The sequence below is a fragment of the Manihot esculenta genome, chromosome 6, assembly GCF_001659605.2.
Source record: "Manihot esculenta cultivar AM560-2 chromosome 6, M.esculenta_v8, whole genome shotgun sequence".
NCBI lineage: Eukaryota > Viridiplantae > Streptophyta > Magnoliopsida > Malpighiales > Euphorbiaceae > Manihot > Manihot esculenta.
In genome coordinates, this window is record NC_035166.2 from 3,786,297 (window position 1) to 3,808,121 (window position 21,825).

Genomic DNA, 21,825 nt, shown 5'->3' on the forward strand with positions numbered 1-21,825 from the left:
TGAAAATGTGTATTAATTATATAATAGAGAAAAGGCCTATCTTGGCTCTAAAGGATTATTAATCAATTGTTAATTAAGTTTTTAAACTTTTTTAATTCATATAAATCATTTAACTATTAAAATAAGCTAAGTAAAATTTTTCTTAATTTTTAAAATAGATAAATTTGCTCTTGGAGATATTTATGCCCTTCAAATTTGACCAAAATCTTTTTCAAATATTTAAGATAAGAGAGATACTATTACTTGCTTCTAATTTAAGTCTAGCCAAAATCATATACAAACAATTTTTGGTATATAAAGTTTTAATTTACTATCTTTAATATTATAATGAGCATTTGGTGTATTGTAAAACAAATCAATAAGTTAAATGCATCAAATTGATAAGTTATTTTTTATTGAATAATTTAAAAATTTTCAATATGATTTATTATCTTTATTATACCGTTCCTAATTTAATTATGATCTAATGAGATATGATTTTAATTATTCTATTGAAAGTCAAGTAAACAATATAAATTCGCAGAAATTATATGAAGGTGTGAGTTGCAAAGCAACCAGGAAGAATATAGAAAAAAAAAAAAAAAAGTATGAATTAGAAGAGTTTATTATAGGTTTTATTTAAAGATAATTACAAAAAAAAAGTCTTGTGATTTTTTGCATTTTTCAAGTCATAATCTTAGTTTAATTCTATAACAAAAAGGATCATATGCTATTTTTTTATTAAAATGAAAATTTCTAATACGTTAAATTTTGATGACATAATATTAAATATTTAATTAAAAATAAGAATTGCAAAAAAGTGATTTGTGATTTTGCTCTTTTTTCTAGCTAGGGCTTAAAGGTTGATTTTATGACAACAATAATCATATGTTTTTTATTTTTTATCAATAACAAAGTATAAATTACTACAAGAAAGAAGAGCTTCTGCGATAGAAATTTTCTATCGCTGAAGGAGTTTTTTCCATTGCAAATTTCCATTGCAAAAAGCTTCTATGACGGATTAGCAATGACTCTAATTTTGTTTTTGATGTCCTCTCATTGCTAAAAATTTTCAACTGAAATTCACTTTTGTTTTCGATTATTGCTTCCATATGCAAGTATGGATGCATCACATCCCTCTTCCACAAGCAAATGGTCAATCAAATTAACAGTTTTATAATTGGAAAAAAATAGAATGTCGTCATTAGTATATATATTTATTATTTTATTATTACATAATTTTTTTATAAAATTTGCTATGCACATTAAGAAATGCCACTGACCTCCTAAAATGATTAAACAAAACGCATAAGTATGCACTTAAAAGAAGTAAAATAAGTGCAAAATTCAAGGCTTGCTTACCAACCAATACGTCATCCATGCTTTTTGCTACATGGCCTATTCCTAAAATTTAATATATGTAAAAGATAACATATTCCAGAATTAAAATTATGTAAAAAAATAACATATTCCCATGGTTGTGTGTTTACTTACTAATGAGCATAGAGCAGAACTAATATATTAAGAGTTGGAGAGCGGTATTTAATTTAAATCGAAAAAATTAATCGAATCAAATTAATTTAAAATTTTCATTTATTTTTTTTTATTTTAATTTGATTTAATTTTTAATTTAAAAAATTTTAATTATTTTGATTCGATTTAATAAAAAAAAATAAAAAAATCAAATCGAACCAATAATAGTATATTATTTTTAATAATATAGAAAGATTATATCATGTTAACGGTAAAAAATTTATTAAAAAATTAAATTGAATTTAACTGAATTAAATTAGATCGGTTCAGTTCGATTTGATTTATGATTAAAATTGATTCAGTTTAATTCAATTTTTATAAATATAAAAATTTTTTATTTTTAATTTATTAATTTAATTTAATTTTAAACCGAATTGACCGAATACTCAATTAGAAGTGTTGTCGCAAAAACCTGTTTTTAAGCGGTGGGAGCAACTCCAAAACAAATTGGAAAAATGCAATAAACAGTATAAGGCTTTGATTTATAATTATCAAGTAATTGGGATATAAACTTCTCTTCCTCCGGTGGCTTTGAATGGTCAAAATTGGATCCGTAAACTTCAGCGTGCGTGTCATGTGCTTTTCGACAGTCAGCTTCTTCAACACCCTGTATAAAAATACAATAAGAAAGATGAACAGATATTTTAAAAAATGGTAGTTTCTCATGACATATAGGAATTCTCGAAAGATTTCTTCGCAATTGAAAAGTTATTCTCTATCCTTTGATTTCTTTAATCCATGCCTTTCATCTTTTTGGCTGTAACTACTGGTTTTAGCGTACAAGATGAATCCCTGATTTTTTTTTTCTTTTTATATTTTCAAGATGGTCTTAATTATTTTTAATTTTATCATATTTTAAAATGAATTGATTTAGCATTCTTGATATAAAAATGAATGATATCGTTTAGCGATCAGTATTCAGTCGGTTCAGTTTAAAATCGAATCGAATAAACTGAAAATTAAAATTTTGGTATTTATGAAAATTGAACCGAACCAATTTTGTGTCAGAAATCAAATCAAACTAAATCGATCTGATTCGATTCGATTCAATTTGATCGGTTTGAATTTTAATAAATTTTTTATTTTTTACACTTTATTTTTAATATTTTAAAATTTAATTGAAATATTTTAATCTTAATATGATCTAATCACTCTATATTATTAAAAATAATATACTATTATCACTAATCAGTTAGGTTTTTTTAATTTTTTTCTAATAAAAATAGAACCGAATCAAAATAATCAAAATTTTTGAAATTAAAAATCGAATTGAATCGAAATGAATAAAAAATCAAACTGAATTTTCAAATTAATTCGGTTCGATCGATTTTTTTGATTTGAACCGCATACTGCTCATTCCTAATACCATTAAACATCAGCATCTAAGTTAACATGATATATGGTCAAAGCTCCTCATTATATAATGTATATTCATAAGTTACTATTATAAAATATCTAATGATTTAAAACCTAATTTTGAGCAGTGAAACCATGATAAGTTCCGATCAAAGCTAAAAGTGATATTTCAAGTGAAATAGTATTCTACTATTATGGTAAGAATAAAATAATAATTTTTTGATTAGTCTTGAATTTTAGGGCACATTTGGACCGGACCTAACTTTTGTTGCCGACGTCCGATAGAGACCCACGATAGTTTTTCAGAAAGAAAATTTTGAAACGTATGACTTTCAAAAGTGTGATGAGAGCTATAGGCCTATCACAAAATTCGATATGAAAATTCCATCGTTTAGGAGTCAATTTTGCATTTTAATTATTTTTTTGAATATTTTAGATATTTTCGTAATTTTGCATATTAGGGTTTTATTTCTATTATAAATAATCTTTCTTGACTATTAGAAACTCACTTTTCAAATTTTGAGAAATTTCAATAAGACTTTTAGTTTTTTAACCTATCTTTTCTCTTATTTTGTCTTAACCAAACGATATTTGTTAAAATTTCTGACAGAGTCTAATTAGTCTTTTATCATTTTTATTCAGGAATAATGCTTGCCATTTGATGAATGAAAAAGAGTTTAAATACAAGTGGGAATTAACAGCTATTCCTAATTTCATGCTATATACTGATAGATAATAACTTATCCTATACGGGGCAAGCAGATAAGCAGATAAGGCCATGTTCTTCTTCATAGGACGTGGACAAGGATTAACCTACATTTAAACAGCAAATAAGGTCACGTTCTTCTTCATGAGATGGGGGTAAGGATAATCCCATGTTTTCTTGCCCATCCCCACATTTAAACAACAATAAAGCTACGTACTTCTTCATGAGACGTAAGTAAGGATAATCCCACGTATAAACAACAACAAAACCATGTTCTTCTTCATGGGATGTGAGCAAGGATAAGCCCACATTGCAAGTGCAGCTAATGAAAATACTTTGGGTTCTTGGGGGGCACACGTTGGGAATGTCGTAGCTCATCAATTTCCTCACCCTTAGCAGTAACCTTATACTCAAGTTTAATGTGAGGAAATTTTTTTGAAAGCAATTGAGAATCTTCCCAGGTGGTTTTTGCAACCATTTTTTTTTCCATTTGATGAGACTCTGCTCCACAAACTTGGATCCTTTCTTGACCCAACGAGAATCTAGGATAATTTCTGGTTCTATTAACACTTTTCCATCGCCAGCTATGGCAGGCAAATTTATACTTACAATGGTGATCATGCCAAGTCTTTTCTTTAAAAGGAAAGCATAAAAACTTGGTGATCTTGGGGCATCTGAAGTCGGTAAGCAACGAGTCTAACTCGTTCCACAATTCGGCAAGGTCCATAAAACTTGTTGGCAAGCTTTTAATAGGCTCTCTTAAACACAGACTGTTGGCGATTAGTATGGAGTTTTAAGAGAAAAAAAAAATCACCTTCTTCATAGCCAATGTCACGCCTTTTTGAATAAGCTAGTTGCTTCATTCAATTGTTTGCAGCGTGTAATTTGGTTTGCAGTATAGCATTCTATTCTGTTATGCTTTTGGTAACTTCATGGACTGAATAATTACCTTGATAATGCGGAATTGTGGGGAGAGATCTGCCATACAAAGCTTGGAAAGGAATCATTCCAATCATAGCATGATATGTAGTGTTATACCAGAATTGGACCCATGGAAGGAAGGAGCTCCATTTACAAGGTTGGTGTGAGGTGAGGCTTCAAAGGTACTGTTCAATACAATAGTTGACTACTTTAGATTGGCCATCTATTTTGAAGTTGTAAGGGGTACTCATTTTTAACTAGGTACCTTATATTTTAAAGAACTCTTACCACAAATGGCTAACGAAGATGGGATCACGATCGGTGATTATAGTCTTAGGCACACCATGGAGTTTTATTACCCCCTTCCATAAATTTTTCAGCTACTAATCTTGTTGTGTAAGGGTGACTGAGGGCTATAAAATGAGCATACTTACTTAATATGTCAACCACCACAAAGATTGAATTTTTGCCATTAGTTGTGTGCAAGCCATCAATGAAGTCCACTATAATACCTTCCCATAATTGACAAGGCACGAGCAAGGGTTGGAGTAGTCCCGCTGGAGCTAAGGTATCAGCTTTAGCATGCTAGCAAACATCACAAGAACTCGCACATTTTTTTACTACTTCGTATATGGAGGGCCAATAAAACTATTGAGCCGATCTTTTATAAGTTTGGAGTATGCATGAATGTCCTCCCATTGGGAAATCATGAAACTCCTGCAAAAGCTATTGAATGATAGGCGATGTGGAAGGAATGACCACTCGATTTTTGTAATATACCAGTCCATTGCACCAACTATATGGGTTACCTGGGTTCTCTAAAGCCTGTTGGCCAAAGCATAGCACATAAGGACTGTTGGTTGCTTCTTCTTTAAGTGCTTCCCATATCTGAACTTGTGACACAAATATTGCTTCAGGGCAAGGGCTACTAGTGACCCGAGATAGTGCATCAGCAACAACATTTTCTCTCTCTTGTTGATATTTAATATGATATTTATAACCCAACAATTTTGCCACCTATTTTTGTTGTTTGGTTGTGGTAATTCTTTGTTCCAATAGATGCTTGAGACTTCTTTGATCAGTATGTATGAAAAACTTTCATCCCAATAAATATAGCCTCCAAGTCTGTACCATGTGGACAATGGCTATCATCTCCTTTGCATACACCAACCATGAACTTTTGTTGATGTCGAGAGATCTACTCATGAATGCTATTGATTTGCCTTATTGCATTAAAACTGCACCAATACCATCTCCTAATGCGTATGCCTCAATGATAAAAGGCTCATTGAAATTTGGTAATGTAAGTGTTGGAGTGGTTGTCATGGTTAGTTTTGAGGTTATGAAAAGCATCATTTGCCTTTTCTAACCATCCAAATAGGCCTTTTTTTTAATAAGCTAGTGAGAGGCCAAGCAATAATACCATAATTAGGCACAAATTTCATATAATAACGTGTGAGTCCTAAAAAACCAGACGATTCAGTGACATTTATAGGTCATAGCCAATTGAGCATATTAGCAATTTTGCTTTGATCAATTTTAACTCCTTTAGGGGTGAAATATGCCCTAGGTACTCTATCTCCTGAAATCCAAAGGCACATTTTGTGAGTTTGGCAAAGATTTAGACCTTAAATTTTCAAAAGCCTTTTGAACATGTTCTACGTGCACATTCCAATTGGGGCTATAAAATGGAGTTCATAATAGTTTGGAAGGTAGAAGGAGCATTACATAGCCCAAAGAATATGACAACATATTCATAATGACCGTTATGAGTGTGAAAAGCAGTTCTATAAATATATAGTGGATGTATCCATACCTGATGATACCCGCCCATAAGTCTAGTTTTGAGAAATAAGTGGGTATGGGAAATCTATCTTTGAAAATAATAACAATAAATAATAACAATAATGGCTCGGTAGTCAGTGAAAAATCTCCATGACCTATATAATAAATAAATAATTTTATTTTTATTAAATATAATAAATAATTTTATTATTTAAAATTAAAGAAAATAATATTTTAAATTTAAGTAAATATTATTTTGTTATGTTAGGACTAATATAAACTTAAATCAAAAGTTTTGGGTGTATTTGGTAAAAAATATTAAAATAAATTTATTTAAACTTTAATGAAAAACTATAGAGCTTATTTGGACCTTTTGCCTTCAAAATATAACATTTGCAATTAAACACTTGAAACTATGAGAGGTTAGGCTTCTTATCTTTCCATAGTTCACATGATTTTTTTTTTTTAATATTGTTTTAATGGTAACTTTATTTACAATATAACATGACGTGTTTATAGCTTGAGCCAAAATATTTTGAAAGGTTATTTTCATTAAACATAGTTCATGCTATTTAAAATCATCTTGTTGTGAAGTCTTAGGAGTTGAAAATCATGAAAGATACCATGTTGTGATTAAAAATTATCAAACAAATAATTTTCAAATATCTTATGGCTACTTTTTAAAGAAGTGATACAATAACCCTTTTTACTTTGAATATTTTGCAATATGTTTCAAAAACATCAAATGCTTCATCCTTATATGCAAGACAGAAAATTCATACAAATCTTGAAAAATCAACAACAATCATAAATGATTAAGATTATTTATTAAGACTTGTAGGAGTTATTGTTCTAAAAAAATTAAAATACAAAAACTCTAAGAATCTTGAAGTTGAAACTACATTCTTTATTTTAAATGATGCTCTAGTAGTTCTCTGGACTCTTACTCAAAAATGATTTTTAGAATGCTGCAAAGAGTACTCATTCTTATAAGTAAGAATTTGAAGCTCAAGCAAGTAGGCTGTGCAATCGGTCGGTTCGGTTCCGAACCGAACCGAACCGATAAAACCGAAAACCGAAATGTTATAATTTTAAAAACCGAAAAAACCGATTATAAAGATATAATCAAACCAAATCGAACCGATAAAAATCGATTCGGTTCGGTTCGGTTCAAACCGAAATCTGCTGGGTTGGGCTTGGGGCCGAAAGGGATGGAGGGGTTGGGGTGCTGGGTTGGGTACGAGAGGCTAGAGGGAGGGCTTGGGCTCGGGCTTGGGCTCGGGCCTAGCCACTAAATCGATTTTTCGGTTTGATCGGTTATTTAACATGTTTAAATCGAACCGAATCGAAAATCGAAAAATTTTAAATACATTAACCGAACCAAACCAATTATTCTGAAAAACCGAACCGAAAAACCGAAATCAACCGGTTCGGTTCAGCTTTTCGGTTTAGACCGAAATATGCTCTCCCCTACAAGCAAGATCAAAAGCCTTATGACTGGTTGATCAACATCTCTTCAGTCAATAGAGTAGACATGCATTCTGGCCTGAAGCTAAGTGTGACAATTACACCAACAATATGTTTGAATCATTCAATGCAAGGATAGTGAAGATGAGAGGTTTGCCTATTATCAATGTTATTAAATCTATTCGACAGAAATGTATGGTTAGGTTGCATAAAAGACTTGCTAAAACTCAAACCAAGTGTGACAATTACACCAACAATATGTTTGAATCATTCAATGCAAGGATAGTGAAGATGAGAGGTTTGCCTATTATCAATGTTATTAAATCTATTCGACAGAAATGTATGGTTAGGTTGCATAAAAGACTTGCTAAAACTCAAACCTGGGAAGGAATAGTTAAACGAAGAACAAAGAAAGCAATCATTATTAGAATAGGTTTCTTAAGTTGCTTCTTAGTAGAAATGAAGAGTATGAGGTTCATGAGAGTCCATGCAGGTTTGTTGTAAGTTTAGCTAAAAGGACACAAAGTTGTGGATGGTGGGATATAAGTGGTTTACCATGCAAGCATATTGTTAGGGCAATTGCATATGTTAGGGGTAATATTGAAAAGTTTTACCATAAAACTGCTAATCAAGAGTTTATGTAGGTGTCATATATCTTATTCCTCAAACTAATCTTGAACCTGATAATAAACACCCATTAATGTTGCCACCTCCTTTGAGGAGGCAACTAGGAAGTCCAAGGAAGGCTAGAGAGAGGGATGAGAGTGAACGAGGATAGTAATTGTCACTTGTCTTAGGTGCTTACAAACATGCCACAATAAGAAAACTTGTCAATATGCTGCTGTTGGGATAATTGCAGGCAAATATGGATTACTAATAGATTTAGATATGTGAATCCCCACTATGTTCCCACAGAAGTAATTCATATTTAACCACCATTCCAGCTTCCAATCGATTCGCTGATGCCAAACATTCTCACGAAGATAGAATGGATCCTTTTCGTGCTTGATCGTCGACCATTATGTACGAAGGTGGGATCCTTTCGGTGCTTGATCGATGTTGAAGATAGAATGGATCATTTTGATTTTGTGGAAAATGCATGTTTAAATAAGGATTGAAGAGGGTAAAATTGAATTTTCAAAATATTCTCTCCTTTTTCAACAATTTTTAATGGAAAAGCGAGTTATGGTAGATGGAAGGAATGATTTGTTAACGGTTTGATTATATAAGGGTGTTTTAATACGTTTCTGAAAACTGAAGGACTGACTTATTAATAATGGCAAAACTCATGGATTAAATAGTAAATTTTTCTTAAATCAATATGATATAAACATATTTAATATTATTGGTAAAAAATTTACAAGAAACTCACAATAAATTTCATCTAAAAAGAGTTTCACAAAAAAAAAATCCATCATCAATAGAGAAGGAGAAACAAGAAGATGACCGACCAATCAAAATAATCAAGAACTATACTCAAATTAACCAATAAATCAAAATAATCAAAATTTAATTTATAGTAATAAAATCTGTACACAAATCCAATAAAAAAGAGGAAGCAACAAGATTTTAAGAGAAGAGAAAAAGAGCTGAGGCGTTTGAGAAAGGAAGAGCCGAGGAGGAGATTGATTTGTTGTCGCTCTTATTTTTCTAGGTCATTTAAGAAAGGAAAAAGGAGAGAAATTGTAAGGAGATCGCAATACCTGAGTCGCGCTGAAAGAGAAAGAGAGAGAGAGAAGAATTAGGGTGAGGTTGATCGATTGAAATAAAAAAAAAAAATTTGCAACAGGGTGAAACCTAATCGCAACATGAGAGAGAAGGAAAAATGAAGGGTGATGGCTAAAATAAAAAAGGGAGAGAGCCATCCTCACCCTAAACAAAAATATAAAAAATATAAATAAAAAGAAAAAAATTGCAACATTGTGAAATCTGGTAGCAACAAGAGAGAGAAGGAAAGAGGAATGGTGATGGCTAAAATAAAAAAAGGAGAGAGCTAGAGTTTTGTGATTTATATATATATTCGGCCTGTTTGATTTTTTTTCTTTTGATTTTGATTATTTAATCGAATTAAATCGAAAATTAAAAATTTTAAGATTAATAATCAAATCAAATGAATTAAATAATTGAATCCAACGGTTTAATTTAATTTTTTTAATTTTATTTTTGAGTTAAAATCAAAAACTGCTCTCCCCGACTAAAATCGTAGTTTTTAACTTTTTGTCAAATGTTTTGCCGAGTGGTGCGTCCCTTCATTTCTCTTCCATCGTGTTTTCTCTTCCTATCATGGTTTTTTTTTTTTTTTTTTTTTTGTTAATTAACAATTTGTTTCTCATTCACAAAGTCTTGGCAAACTTTTCTTTCTTATTTACAATTTTCAAAATAAACTTTCCATATATGATTCATCCTAAAAATTAATGAGATGACATAAGTTAATTGTCATATTTCTTCTATGGATAAAATCAAGTAATAATATAATTGTATATTAATTTAAATATATTCATATATTAATTTATAACATACATAATATAATTATATAATATTTTAATTAATATTGTTATTATAAAATCCAGAAAATAGGGTGTTGTGTGAAAATAAACTTAGCCGGGTAAGATTACATCTCTCCTCCTTTATTCTTTTTCCTTTTGACGTATAATCATCATTCTACTATAGTTTCACCTGTTTCTGTCACTTAAGTCCATATGTACGGAAATGTAAATGTCAGCATATTTCTCTCTATCAGGTGGCCATTTAATTATCCTGACGCGCATGCTGGTAAAATTGTGAAGTGACTGGGCCTGCTCTCCTGCCCTCTGTCCAGTCACGGGACTAGACTATCTCCTGTTGGACTCGTGCGTATAGCTGATCACGTCGCCGAGTTAGGGTCTGCAACGTTGGATCGGTCTGCTCAAGAATAGCTTGATGGGTTTTGACATGTGTTCAGATCCGGGCTCACCTCAGAGTGTAAGAAGCCCCAACAATCATCAAATATAAAATAAAATATAAAGATTATAACAAATTTATTTAATTTATTATAAATATAATATATTTATATAATTTGTTCACAATTATATCCATTTATATATGAAGTTAATGACTTTTCTTTTAACTCGATTTCCCACTCATTTTTTGATTTATTTTCAAATATTTTATTAATTCATATTGATGCAAATAATTCTATAAATTTATTTTATTGAATGTTAAAATCCTTTCAGTATTTCTTGATTAGCCTTTTGATATTTAAGATCTTTTGACTGTTAAGAATTCTGGTATTGAATTTTAGTAATATGATTGAGAGGAAGATGGGATTAATAAATCTTTAATGTATTATACAATGAATTTTAAATGCAAGAAGTAACTAGTATGAGAATGATGGATTCAAAGATATCCCAATATTTACTCAAATTTTAAGATGATAGGGCTTGTGTTCAATTTAATGTAATGCTTGTCTTCTTCTTTCCCTTTTTCTTTCTTTTTTTTTTTTTTTTTTCTGACTTCGGAATGTAACAGAAGTAAGTGTTAGGCAATCAGTGAAAAACTTGATGGACAAGAACTTAACCCAACTAAGATGAAAGTGAAAGGCAGCAGCTGCAGCTCTCGCATTCCACAATTGTAAATGATAATTTTCACCTTTACTTCAAACTATTCTAAGAAAAGAGAACAAGTGAATAAAGAAGCAAACGACATATGGACGATTAAATGGTTGTTGGGGTTTAATTGGGTTGAAGAACAGAGACAAAATTTAGAAGGGAGTAGAGAGAGAGAGAGAGTGGAGGAAGAGGGGTTAAGAGAGATGGTCTCAATAAGGGTAGGTTGGCATTATAATACATTAACGGTCGTTATATTTAAATTTGAACGAAAAATATTTTAATATACGATACAAAAAATCCAAGGACTTTTTAACACAAATGTGAAAAATACAGGGACGAGTTGGTGAATAATTACAAATCCAAAGGGATCTCTGGATAATTCAACCATTAATTAAATTCTCCTTGCTTCAATTCAGCATCAATTGATCTGTTATTTTTATGGTAAATATTCAGGTAATTCGTTTTAAATTCAACTGAATAAATTAATAATTAAAATTTTAATATTTATAAAAATCAATTCAAATCAATTTTAATCAGAAAATTAAATTAAATCAAACCGATCTGATTCAATTCAATTTGATCAATTTAAATTTTTAATAAATTTTTTATTTTTACACTTTATTTTTAATATTTTAAAATTTAATTGTAATATTTTACCTTTAATATAATCTAATATCTCTATATTATTGAAAATAATATATTATCACTAATAAATTCAATTTGATTTTTCAAAATTTTTTTATCAAAATCAAATCGAAATAACCAAAATTTTTAAAATTACAAACCGAATCGAACTGAAATAAATAAAAAATCAAACTAAAATTTCAAAATAATTTTATTCAATCGGTATTTTCGATTTGAAACGAATACTGCTCCCTTGTTATTTTTTAGTTTGGTTCAGCATCAAATAACCAATTGCACACTTGCAATTTGGTGGGCTTGTGAGTTGTGACATTGAGCTGTCAAATTTTCAATACAAAAGTGCACCAAGATTTTTTTTTTTTTTTTTTTTTTTGAAAGGAAAAATCTAGTCATTAAAATTTCCAAACATGCCTTACCATCTTATCTAGTGGGTGGTAGACCCACTAGCAAGCAATCCTACCTATAATCCTACTCCAAATTAGATAAAGTACTAATTTACGTCAACACATGCACTAGATTGATTAATAAAAAGACTAAAATTTACACTATAAATATCAAAAATGTCTTCCCTCTTTTTAGAGCAAAACCAAGGGGAATTAAAACATATCCAAAATACAGTACATCCAAGTTCAATATTTAAATCCAAAGCATCATAAAGCATTTTTATTTAATTCTAATTCTATAGCCAGTGTCATTGTGATAGCTTCATAAGATTAAAAGCATGGCAATAACAGCTAAACATGAAGTGATTTTCATGCCTCAAAATCTAACGGCTGTTGTCCATGTACCTTGCACACTTGGGTGTTGGGTAACATGTCTTGTCTTTAGTTTTACCACCTTTCTTCCCGTTGAATTCCTTAGCCTGGTTGCTTGCAATAGTACGTCGTCCGGAGTCAAATTCTTCACACAAACCACCCGCTCATTTTTGTTTTCTGTACACATGCAAACAAAAATCTGAAGACGCATTCAAAATGCAAGAGACACATACCATATGCACAAATATAGGGAAGATCAAATGTATCTAGAGGTTCATGTACTCCTCTGCTCCTTAATTATTTTGTTCAATTGAACACAGCTTGTAATGTTATTATGTTAAACCAAAAAAGAAATACTATAAAAAGATTAACAAGAAAAAAAATCAATATTTATTTTAATTTTTAATTCTTTTAGCTTTAGTCATGTTCTTATTAATGAATATTACAATAAAATTTCAATTAAAAAAAAACTGTAAAATCTACATAGAAAGGAAGAAGAAGACCAATCACCCATCTTCCTTAACACCAAATCTCTAGTGCACAATCTCAATCCTGCTGTTACATTTCAGTGCCACCACTAATGAGAAAATGGTTGTCCATGCTTTTCAAGTTAGAAAGGAGGATCAACTAGCACCTCCCACAAATTAGAGAAGGAACGAAAACCTCAAATGGTCTCTGGGGCATCTCTTCCATAGTATAGTGACATAAAATAAAGTTAGCATTGAAATGACCTAAAATGGCTTGTACAGTAGGTTTAGCCTTCTCTGATTTAACTAAGGGATGGCAGGAGCAAGGTGGAAGGATTCTAAGGATAATCAAATTTAAAGACACAAGGGGACATGGCCCTTGAATTTGGGGGAATTAGTTGAAAAAAGGAATGACTCCATGGCAACCTTAGAGAGGTTCACACTGCCAAGAATCATAAGAGATTCAGAAGCAAGACATTTCAGTCTTACGTGGGTTTCCTTTAAAATCTAATTCAGCTATTATCTATTGTCAATTTTGGTAATACTTTTAATCATAAACAATGATCCAATTCAAATAACTCTCTTTTATCATACTTTCCTATATATTTGTCAACCAAACGACGCAAACACAGAGTTCAAGAAAAGTGTGAATGCATTACCTTTATTAATCTCAGATCTTTTGTCCTTTCGACCATTTGAAATTTAAGATTGGAAAGGCAAGTTCCAACAATCTCACATCTTGTTTTGGCCCCTTCTTTACGTATACTGAATTTTAGTTATGTAATAATGATGTGGTGGTGGATGTTGGGTGGAGGCTGAAGTTTCAGTTAGGATTAGTGTTGGATAGAGGTTTTTGTTCTAAAATATTGCATGTTTATAGTATGGTTCAAATTTTAAAAATACATCATAATGCCAATAAGTGAAAATAATAATATAATGTTAATTTTATATTTATAAGTATTGTATATATTATTCATAGGGCTTAATTGTTCTAGAAAAAAAAAATTGTAATTAACTGAACAAAATAAATTTTGAAGAACTTAATTGCACATTTGAGACAAAAGTAGAAGTCTCCAGATGCATTTGTCCATATTAGAAAGAATAAGTGAGATGCACTAAATGCACAAATACATTTCCTTGCTCCCACAAACATATATATAAAAGAGAGAAAGCGTACTATAAAAAGCCTTCAAGAATGGATGCTGCCCTCGATTGAGCTCAGTAATCAACTCTAGCTGAGCATTTCCTTCTTTAAATGCTGGCAGATGTGACTCCATAAATGCCCTGCCACATTTGATAACCAGCAATATTGGACAAGGTATTCAAACCACTAGACTTTGAAACATTATGGTTCATATCCATGACTAGCATCTATTTGGTAGTAAAATGCCTTGCAATTCCATAAACCATTTGGCACGGAAGACAAGAATCACCTACTAGCATGAAGGATATATAGGCTTGAATGTTGGTATTTTGTCTCACCAATTTATGACGTGTATAACCAATCATCAATACTTGGCTATCTATTATTCATTACTTGTATTGATACAGGATAAGAACGAACATCCAAATTGAGAGACGGATAAAGAATTACAGGATAAAAATGAACATCAATAATAAGAGATAGGTACAAGCATATAGGTCCCATACAGAGAGTTTTCCCCTATTATTGGACTATTAGTTTTATTTTTCACCCTTCTAAGTTACAGATCCTCATACATGTAATCATAGATTCTCTGTTATTATTGCAAATTTATTCTGGTGCCTACTTTAGCCAAAACATGAACTTGACCTACTTAACAACTTCATCATATCTATTACCAATTAAGGCATGTCAAACCAGGATTGCCAAGATGATTCCAGAAGAAATATGCAAGTATCATGCAAAATCAATCATCTGCCAGTGTACTGTGTACGACTGCCCTAACAGGTGGTTGAGTAAGCAACTATATTGCCTCAAAGTATTGAGTAAGCAACTATAATGTGTACATCAACGTCTTTAAAATTCCAATCAAAGTGAAAATAGAAGACAGATTTACTGAACCTCTCAAAACTAAATTGAAGGTGCAAAATTTACGTGAGACCTCAGTACCTGCTTGCAAAGACATTATTTAAGTAGTAAATAGTACTTAGATCACCAATAAGAAAAAAATCACCACATTTCCTCTCCACCAACGGATTGTTTTTCCCAAGCCATTGTAACATTTAGTTGGCAAGATCTGACTAAGGATCAGTATGTAAAAAGTCGTAAACTTTTAGTTGCTTTTTTTTTCTAGCCATTGTAACACTTGAAAAAGGTAGATAGAAACTGATCCATCATAGTACAAAGTTGTTCTACTACAAATAAAAGCATTTTTTTATAGAATACTAATTACTAAAAGCAATTCTATCAAGCAAAGACTAACACAACAGAATGAAATATGATGAGTTTCCATAGGATTACACAAGTAACTTTAAGTTTGAGATCAAAGACATGGAAATTTACCACACATTCACTGCAACACAGTACATTTTAATATCAACATATAGAACAATTTAATATCAACATATCAAGCAAATAATTTTGCATCCAAAAAAAAAGAATGGTTTAGCACTTAATTGTTGAATAAGCATCTACAATTCTACCTTCTCAATCCCTCCATAAGGAATCATGCATTTTACTAAGTTTTAATTATAAGTAAACAAAAGATTGAAAATGGTACCTGATGCCCCTACTACTTCCTCCCCAGTCACAGTAGCTCACTATCAGCTTTTGAAGTTGCCACACGCCTTTCAAAGCCATCTAAATTCAAAGATAATGAGCTAATGACAAAATGGAGACATATGAAATACGGGGAAATGAAGGAAAGACAATTAAATTTAAAAAGAAAAAACAACTTTATGCCAATCAGATAAAGAAGGGAAGGGAAAACTGTAGTGGAACCGGCACGTGCGGGTGCACGAGCAATCATCAGGTAGAGAAAATATGGAAATTAGAGGGAGCTCCCAATGATTTACATGCTCAACAACTTATAAACAAGAGCATCAAAGATCCATATCATGGTAAACAAAGAGACCCATCAAAATAATATATCACAATAAAATAATGAGAACATTAGAAAAAAATTCTCCAAAAACTAAAGTCTTTCATGATTGGTATTTTAGCTAAAAACAAAAACTAAAGTCCCACATATCCAAAGTCTCAAACCAAAAGACACCCAATTTGCCTCAGATTTATCGCTGAAAATCAACTAACCGAAATGAAATTAAAACGAGCAGCAGTGAGGGTGCGACTCCTTAGCAGCAGTGATGGAAGAGCAGCAGCTGGTTGGGAAGAGCGTCAAGGGAGGACAATACTCTCTGCGCAGCTGTGTGACATGTGTGAGACGAGGGAGAGGTGAGGGAGAGGGAGCTGGTGCCTGGCGGTGTTGAGGTAGGGCGCTTGGTTTTTGAGTTTTGGTTGAAAAAGTGACAATCCCATTTATAATCAGGGATATAATTGAACCGAGTTGAGCCGAGTCTTATAAAGCTCAAGCTCGTTTATTAAAAAAATTTGGAAGGTCGAACTCGGCTCGTGAGTTACATGTTAAAACCGAGCTCGGTTTGAGCTCGACTCATGGAAAGCCCGTTTAATATAATATAATAACGAGCCTAATTTGAGCTTGGTTCGACAAGTTTGGTTAAAAAGCTCGTTAACAAAGCTCAAGCTCGAACTCAAGCTTGAAATTAAAAAGCTAGTCTTGAGCTCGAGCTCGGACTCCAATTAACAATTACAAATTATTTTCGGCACACTTTAATTGGGCTTTAGTCACTATGAATATAAATAACATAAAAAAAGAAAGTTAACACGTTAAAAAAAGATTACATAAACACAATTCATAAGAAAATAATATAAATAAATATAAACTAAACAATATAATACAAAAAACACACAAATTTTAATATCAAACCAATAAAGTTTGAAAACAAGCTACATAATTTCATCCCTCTTCATTGCTTGCTCAACTAGTCAACTGAAGTGAGAAAAATAATTTAAAATTCAACATCCATGTAACCTTCAAAAATAACACAAAAACAGTTTAATGAATATGAAATTTAAAGTGATTATAAGCTTGCAAATTAAATTTTCTAGGTTAGTGTTGAGTATGGAACTGCAAATGATTTACAAAAATTTTGTCTAGTTATTTATTTCAAATAGGAACTAAATGTTTTTCCATCAATAAGAAGCATATGGCTTAAGTTTATTTTTTTCATGTTCCTTGTGCAAACGTCAATGTGTGTACTTAGTCATCATATCTGCCAACCGATTTATCTGCAGTATTTCGTTTGTTCAATAGGGGGGGCCAAGCTTAATAAGTTATTTAGCCTGGCTGGAAAAGAAAGGAACTTGCCCTTATTCCATCCATTGTATAGAATAATGGTTTATTTTTTGCTAGATATGTTTGAATCTTCTATTTATTAACAATTTTTTTCTTAATAAAAAAAGGGAGACGCACACACTTTGGAGGATACTGAGAATGGAAACATGGATTAGTAACCCCACTAAAATTTCAAATTTCAACACAAGCAAGCTATTTTCTTCAGATTTATAAAAAAACAAAAGCTTTGTACCGTTGAACTGAAGATAACAGAGGGGTCAGCAGTGGTGCGGACTGCACTGATGGGATGAAGAGGCGTGACGCGATGCAGACAAACAGTGGCTGAAGGAGATCTGCTTGTGACGCCACGCAGAGGAGCGTGATGCAGAGGTGGGCCGCAAACGAGCGCTCGACGCAGAGGTGCTGGCGTACGGCGGCTCAAGAGCACGAGATGCAGTGGTGCGGAGGCTCACAGACGCGCGATGCGGCGGTGGTGCTGGCGCGACGTGCTGCCGCTCAGGGTGTCGACGGGTCGTCTGGCTGAAGATGCGATGGCTGCTGCGTGATTTGCTTGGGAGAAGTCAAATGTGAAGTGGGCAAATTTCAGTTGCTAGGTTATTACTCCAAAACTATATTTTTTATGATTAAACAATTTAACTAATAAATTATAAAAGTATTTTTTTTTATAATTAAAGGTTTTCATTTAAAATTACATTGTTTTATTTAAAATTACATTATTTTAATTAAATTTATATAATTTACTCAATAAATTTTATGAGAATAATCTTCAAAATATATTAAGCATATTTAATTAGATAAAGAGTGTATATTATATTTATAAAAAAATTATTATTATACTTTAATTTTAAAAGTATCTAATTTCACATTTTATTTATCATGTAATACTACAATAATTAGTTAGATAGAGAGTATATTTTATATTTATAAAAAGAGTTTTATAATTATAGTTAAGTTTAAATAATATATATATTTATAAGAAGAATTATTAAAATATAAATAAGTAATATAAAATATAAAATTAAACTAATATTTATACGTGAGTATATTATAAATTATCTTAAAAAGTTAATATTATTAAATAATTAAAATAAAAATATATTATAGCGGGACTAACACTAGGATTATGGGTCTGGCGAATACCCGCTTTTAGCATAAAATGCATAATTTAGCGGGATTAACACTCGAATTATAGGCCTGATAAATTTCCATCTTGTGTCATTGACATAAAATGTCTTATTTAGCGATACTAACACCCGGATCATGGGTCTGGCAAATACCCATCTTGTGGCCTTTTTCTTATCTCCACATGTTCTCGCCTCTTTGACTTTTGATTTTTGCTTTTGACTCATCCTTTTGTCCCCTTTCAATGCTTAGACTTCATCATCCATCGTTATGTACTTATGGGTTTTATCTATTAGCCGTTGGTAAGTAGCGTCTGGGTTCTTGATTAGAAAATCTATGAACTGATATTATGTGTTTCTTTCTTTAATGTTTCACATGTTATCTCATTATTTAATTCCTCCATCTATCTTGCTTTTGCATTAAACCGTGAGATACAACTCCTTAAATATTCACCCTCTCCTTGGCAGATCTTCCACAAGTCAGATGAGAGCCTTTTAAGAGGAATATAAGTAATAAATCTGAATTTAAATAATATAGCGAATTATGTAAAGTTCTAAATTGAACCTGATCATCAAGTGTGTAACGACCCGGAAATCGGACCGCTACCGACGCTAGGATCCATATCGGCTTAAGGCCGCCGGGACCCGTAGCAAGCCTGACATAAACCTGTAAACCTGTATAATCCCATACATGATCAACAACATACATAAAAATTAAAACTTTTCTTTCCAAAAACATCAACCAAACTCAACCTGTGCATACACATTAACATAACATTGATCCCTCTGTGGGATCTCATCAGTGCCCCCAATGGGTGACATAACATATGTTGAGTTGGTTTACATAAACATCATAAAAATCTCTAAGATCATGTAATAAAAGGGATAACAACCATCTATGGTCAAGCACACCTCTAACATCCATATACATCATCTCATTACATAACTATACTGATTAAGACATTACATTACAATTCGATCATGTCCATTGCTAGCTATTACATAAACATGACTTCTTTACTCTATCCGGACTCCTGCTCTATACTGTACCTGCAAGCCTGGGGGTAAAGGGAGAGGGGTGAGCTAAAAGCCCAGTGAGTAGAACTATAAAACATATTAACACTATGCTCCAATGAAATGCATCATAACACAGACAATTCACATAAGGGTTGGGTGAACTTGTCACCAATTAGTCCAAGCTAACTCTGTGCCAGGCCGTAGCATGGGGTCCTGGTCTTCCAGTCATAACATACATTACTTACCATTACCCCAAGGCCTCCTCTGGGCTCCTGGTCTTCGAATTCCATAACCGTGCCAGGCCGTAGAATGGGGTCCTGGTCTTCCTGTCATGGACTAATTGGGTCATCCAATATTCACCCACATCAACAACAAATGATGCAATGCGGCATATTCGTGAAAACTAATGCAATCATCCTATTGCATAATCATGATGCATGAAACATAATAAAACATTTAACTTCTCAATTTAAAAGATTAAGTTTAGTTCCACTCACCTCTAGCTGACTCTGACAACACCGAAGCAGCTGAACTCACTGCTGGGGTCCTCGGTTCCTCGGGTCCGAACCTACACAAGTGGACTCAAATGAGGGACCAAACACACCTGAATATAACTATAAACTACTCCCCAAAAACCCCTAAAACATCATGGAACAACCATAGAAAAACATGCAAAGGAGGCCTGGACAGGGCATTTTCGGCGGCAGGTTCGGCGGCCGAAAGTCCCTTCAGAGCCGAAAGTCAGGCAGGTTCGGCGGCACCTTCGGCGGTCGAAACTCCCAGACAGAGACGAAACTCATGCATGTTCGGCGGCACTTTCGGCGGCCGAAACTGCCAGACAGAGACGAAAGTCTCCTTTCGGGGGCAAGCTTGGGCAGCCGAAAGGCTGCCTCTCCAGCCATGTTCGGCGGCCGAAAGTCCTTCGGCTGCCGAACCTGGTTTCTGCCAAAGGGCAGAAACTTGGCTCCCTTTGCACATTTCGCCTCCAAACCTTTCCAACATACATCAAACCTATTCTACAACACACAAACACAAGCATACATGTTCCCAGGGGCCTCAAACCATCATAAACCCCATCTACAACACATCAAGCAACCACATTGTTCATGAACAAACATTTATACCCAAAAACATAACCATAACCTAAACATGCATTCTAACCCATAGATCTACTTAAAACTTACTTAAAACATGCAATGAGCTTAAGATCGACTCTTACCTCTTGAAGATCGAGAGAGAGACGACCTAAACTCGAAGTTGGGAGAGATTGGGTTCTTGAACCTCCAAACTCCAAAACTTTGCTCAAAAGCTCAAATCTTCAAAACAAAGTTAAAACAACTGAAAATCTTGAAAGATTTAGAGGAAGAACATCAAAGATTGGTGAGGGACGGCGGAGAGCTCACCTTGGCCGAAAATGGGGAAAAAAGCTCGCCCGTTTTCGGCTAAGGGACCCTTTTATAGTGGCTGGCCAGACCACGTTCGGGGGCCGAATGTGCCTCCGCATGCATGCCATGTTCGGCGGCCGAACCTGGACTTCCCTCACTTATGCTTTCGGGGGCCTAAAGCACACCCGCAACGCATGCATGTTCGGCGGCCGAACCTGAGTTTTCCTCCAATGCTATTTTCATGCAAAAACTCATTTTCTTTCATGCTTAAAACATAAAACACATTAAAACATTTTATAAAAACATGGTTTTACCCCACTAGAGGCTTCCGACATTCGAGATTCCACCGGACGGTAGGAATTTCGATACCGGAGTCTAGCCGGGTATTACATTCTCCCCCCCTTAAGAACATTCGTCCCCGAATGTTCCTCAACTAGCACATGCAAGGCATACAACATATCATACACATAAAACACATGAAACATATAAGAAACTAACCTTAGAAAAGATAAGGGTACTGCTGGAGCATGGACTCCCGTGTCTCCCAGGTGCATTCTTCCATATTGTGGTGGTTCCAAAGGACTTTCACCATCGGGATTTCCTTGTTTCTCAGCTTCCTGATTTTAGTGTCCAGAATCCGTACCGGCTGCTCAACATAGGTGAGATCCTCTTGGATCTCCACATCAGGCTCACTAAGAACCTTGCCCGGATCTGACACGAACTTTCTCAACATAGAAACATGGAAA

General features: G+C 33.0%; 1 protein-coding gene across 2 annotated transcripts; it reads right to left on the minus strand.

The window, feature by feature from the left end:
- Positions 1-12,493: 12,493 nt before the first annotated feature.
- Positions 12,494-18,154, minus strand: LOC110618056 (54S ribosomal protein L51, mitochondrial). 2 transcript variants are annotated; one of them, XM_021761077.2, is made up of 4 exons: positions 17,789-18,154; positions 15,901-16,000; positions 14,376-14,482; positions 12,494-12,908 (listed from the first exon to the last, which is right to left on the minus strand). In XM_021761077.2, exons 2-4 carry the CDS (start codon positions 15,978-15,980, stop codon positions 12,736-12,738), a joined length of 360 nt encoding a protein of 119 aa, XP_021616769.1. In that variant the 5' UTR covers positions 15,981-16,000; positions 17,789-18,154; the 3' UTR covers positions 12,494-12,735. The 2 variants fall into 2 exon arrangements, with proteins under 2 accessions (XP_021616769.1, XP_021616768.1); XM_021761076.2 differs by having other exon boundaries at positions 15,901-15,980; positions 17,789-18,150.
- Positions 18,155-21,825: the final 3,671 nt, after the last annotated feature.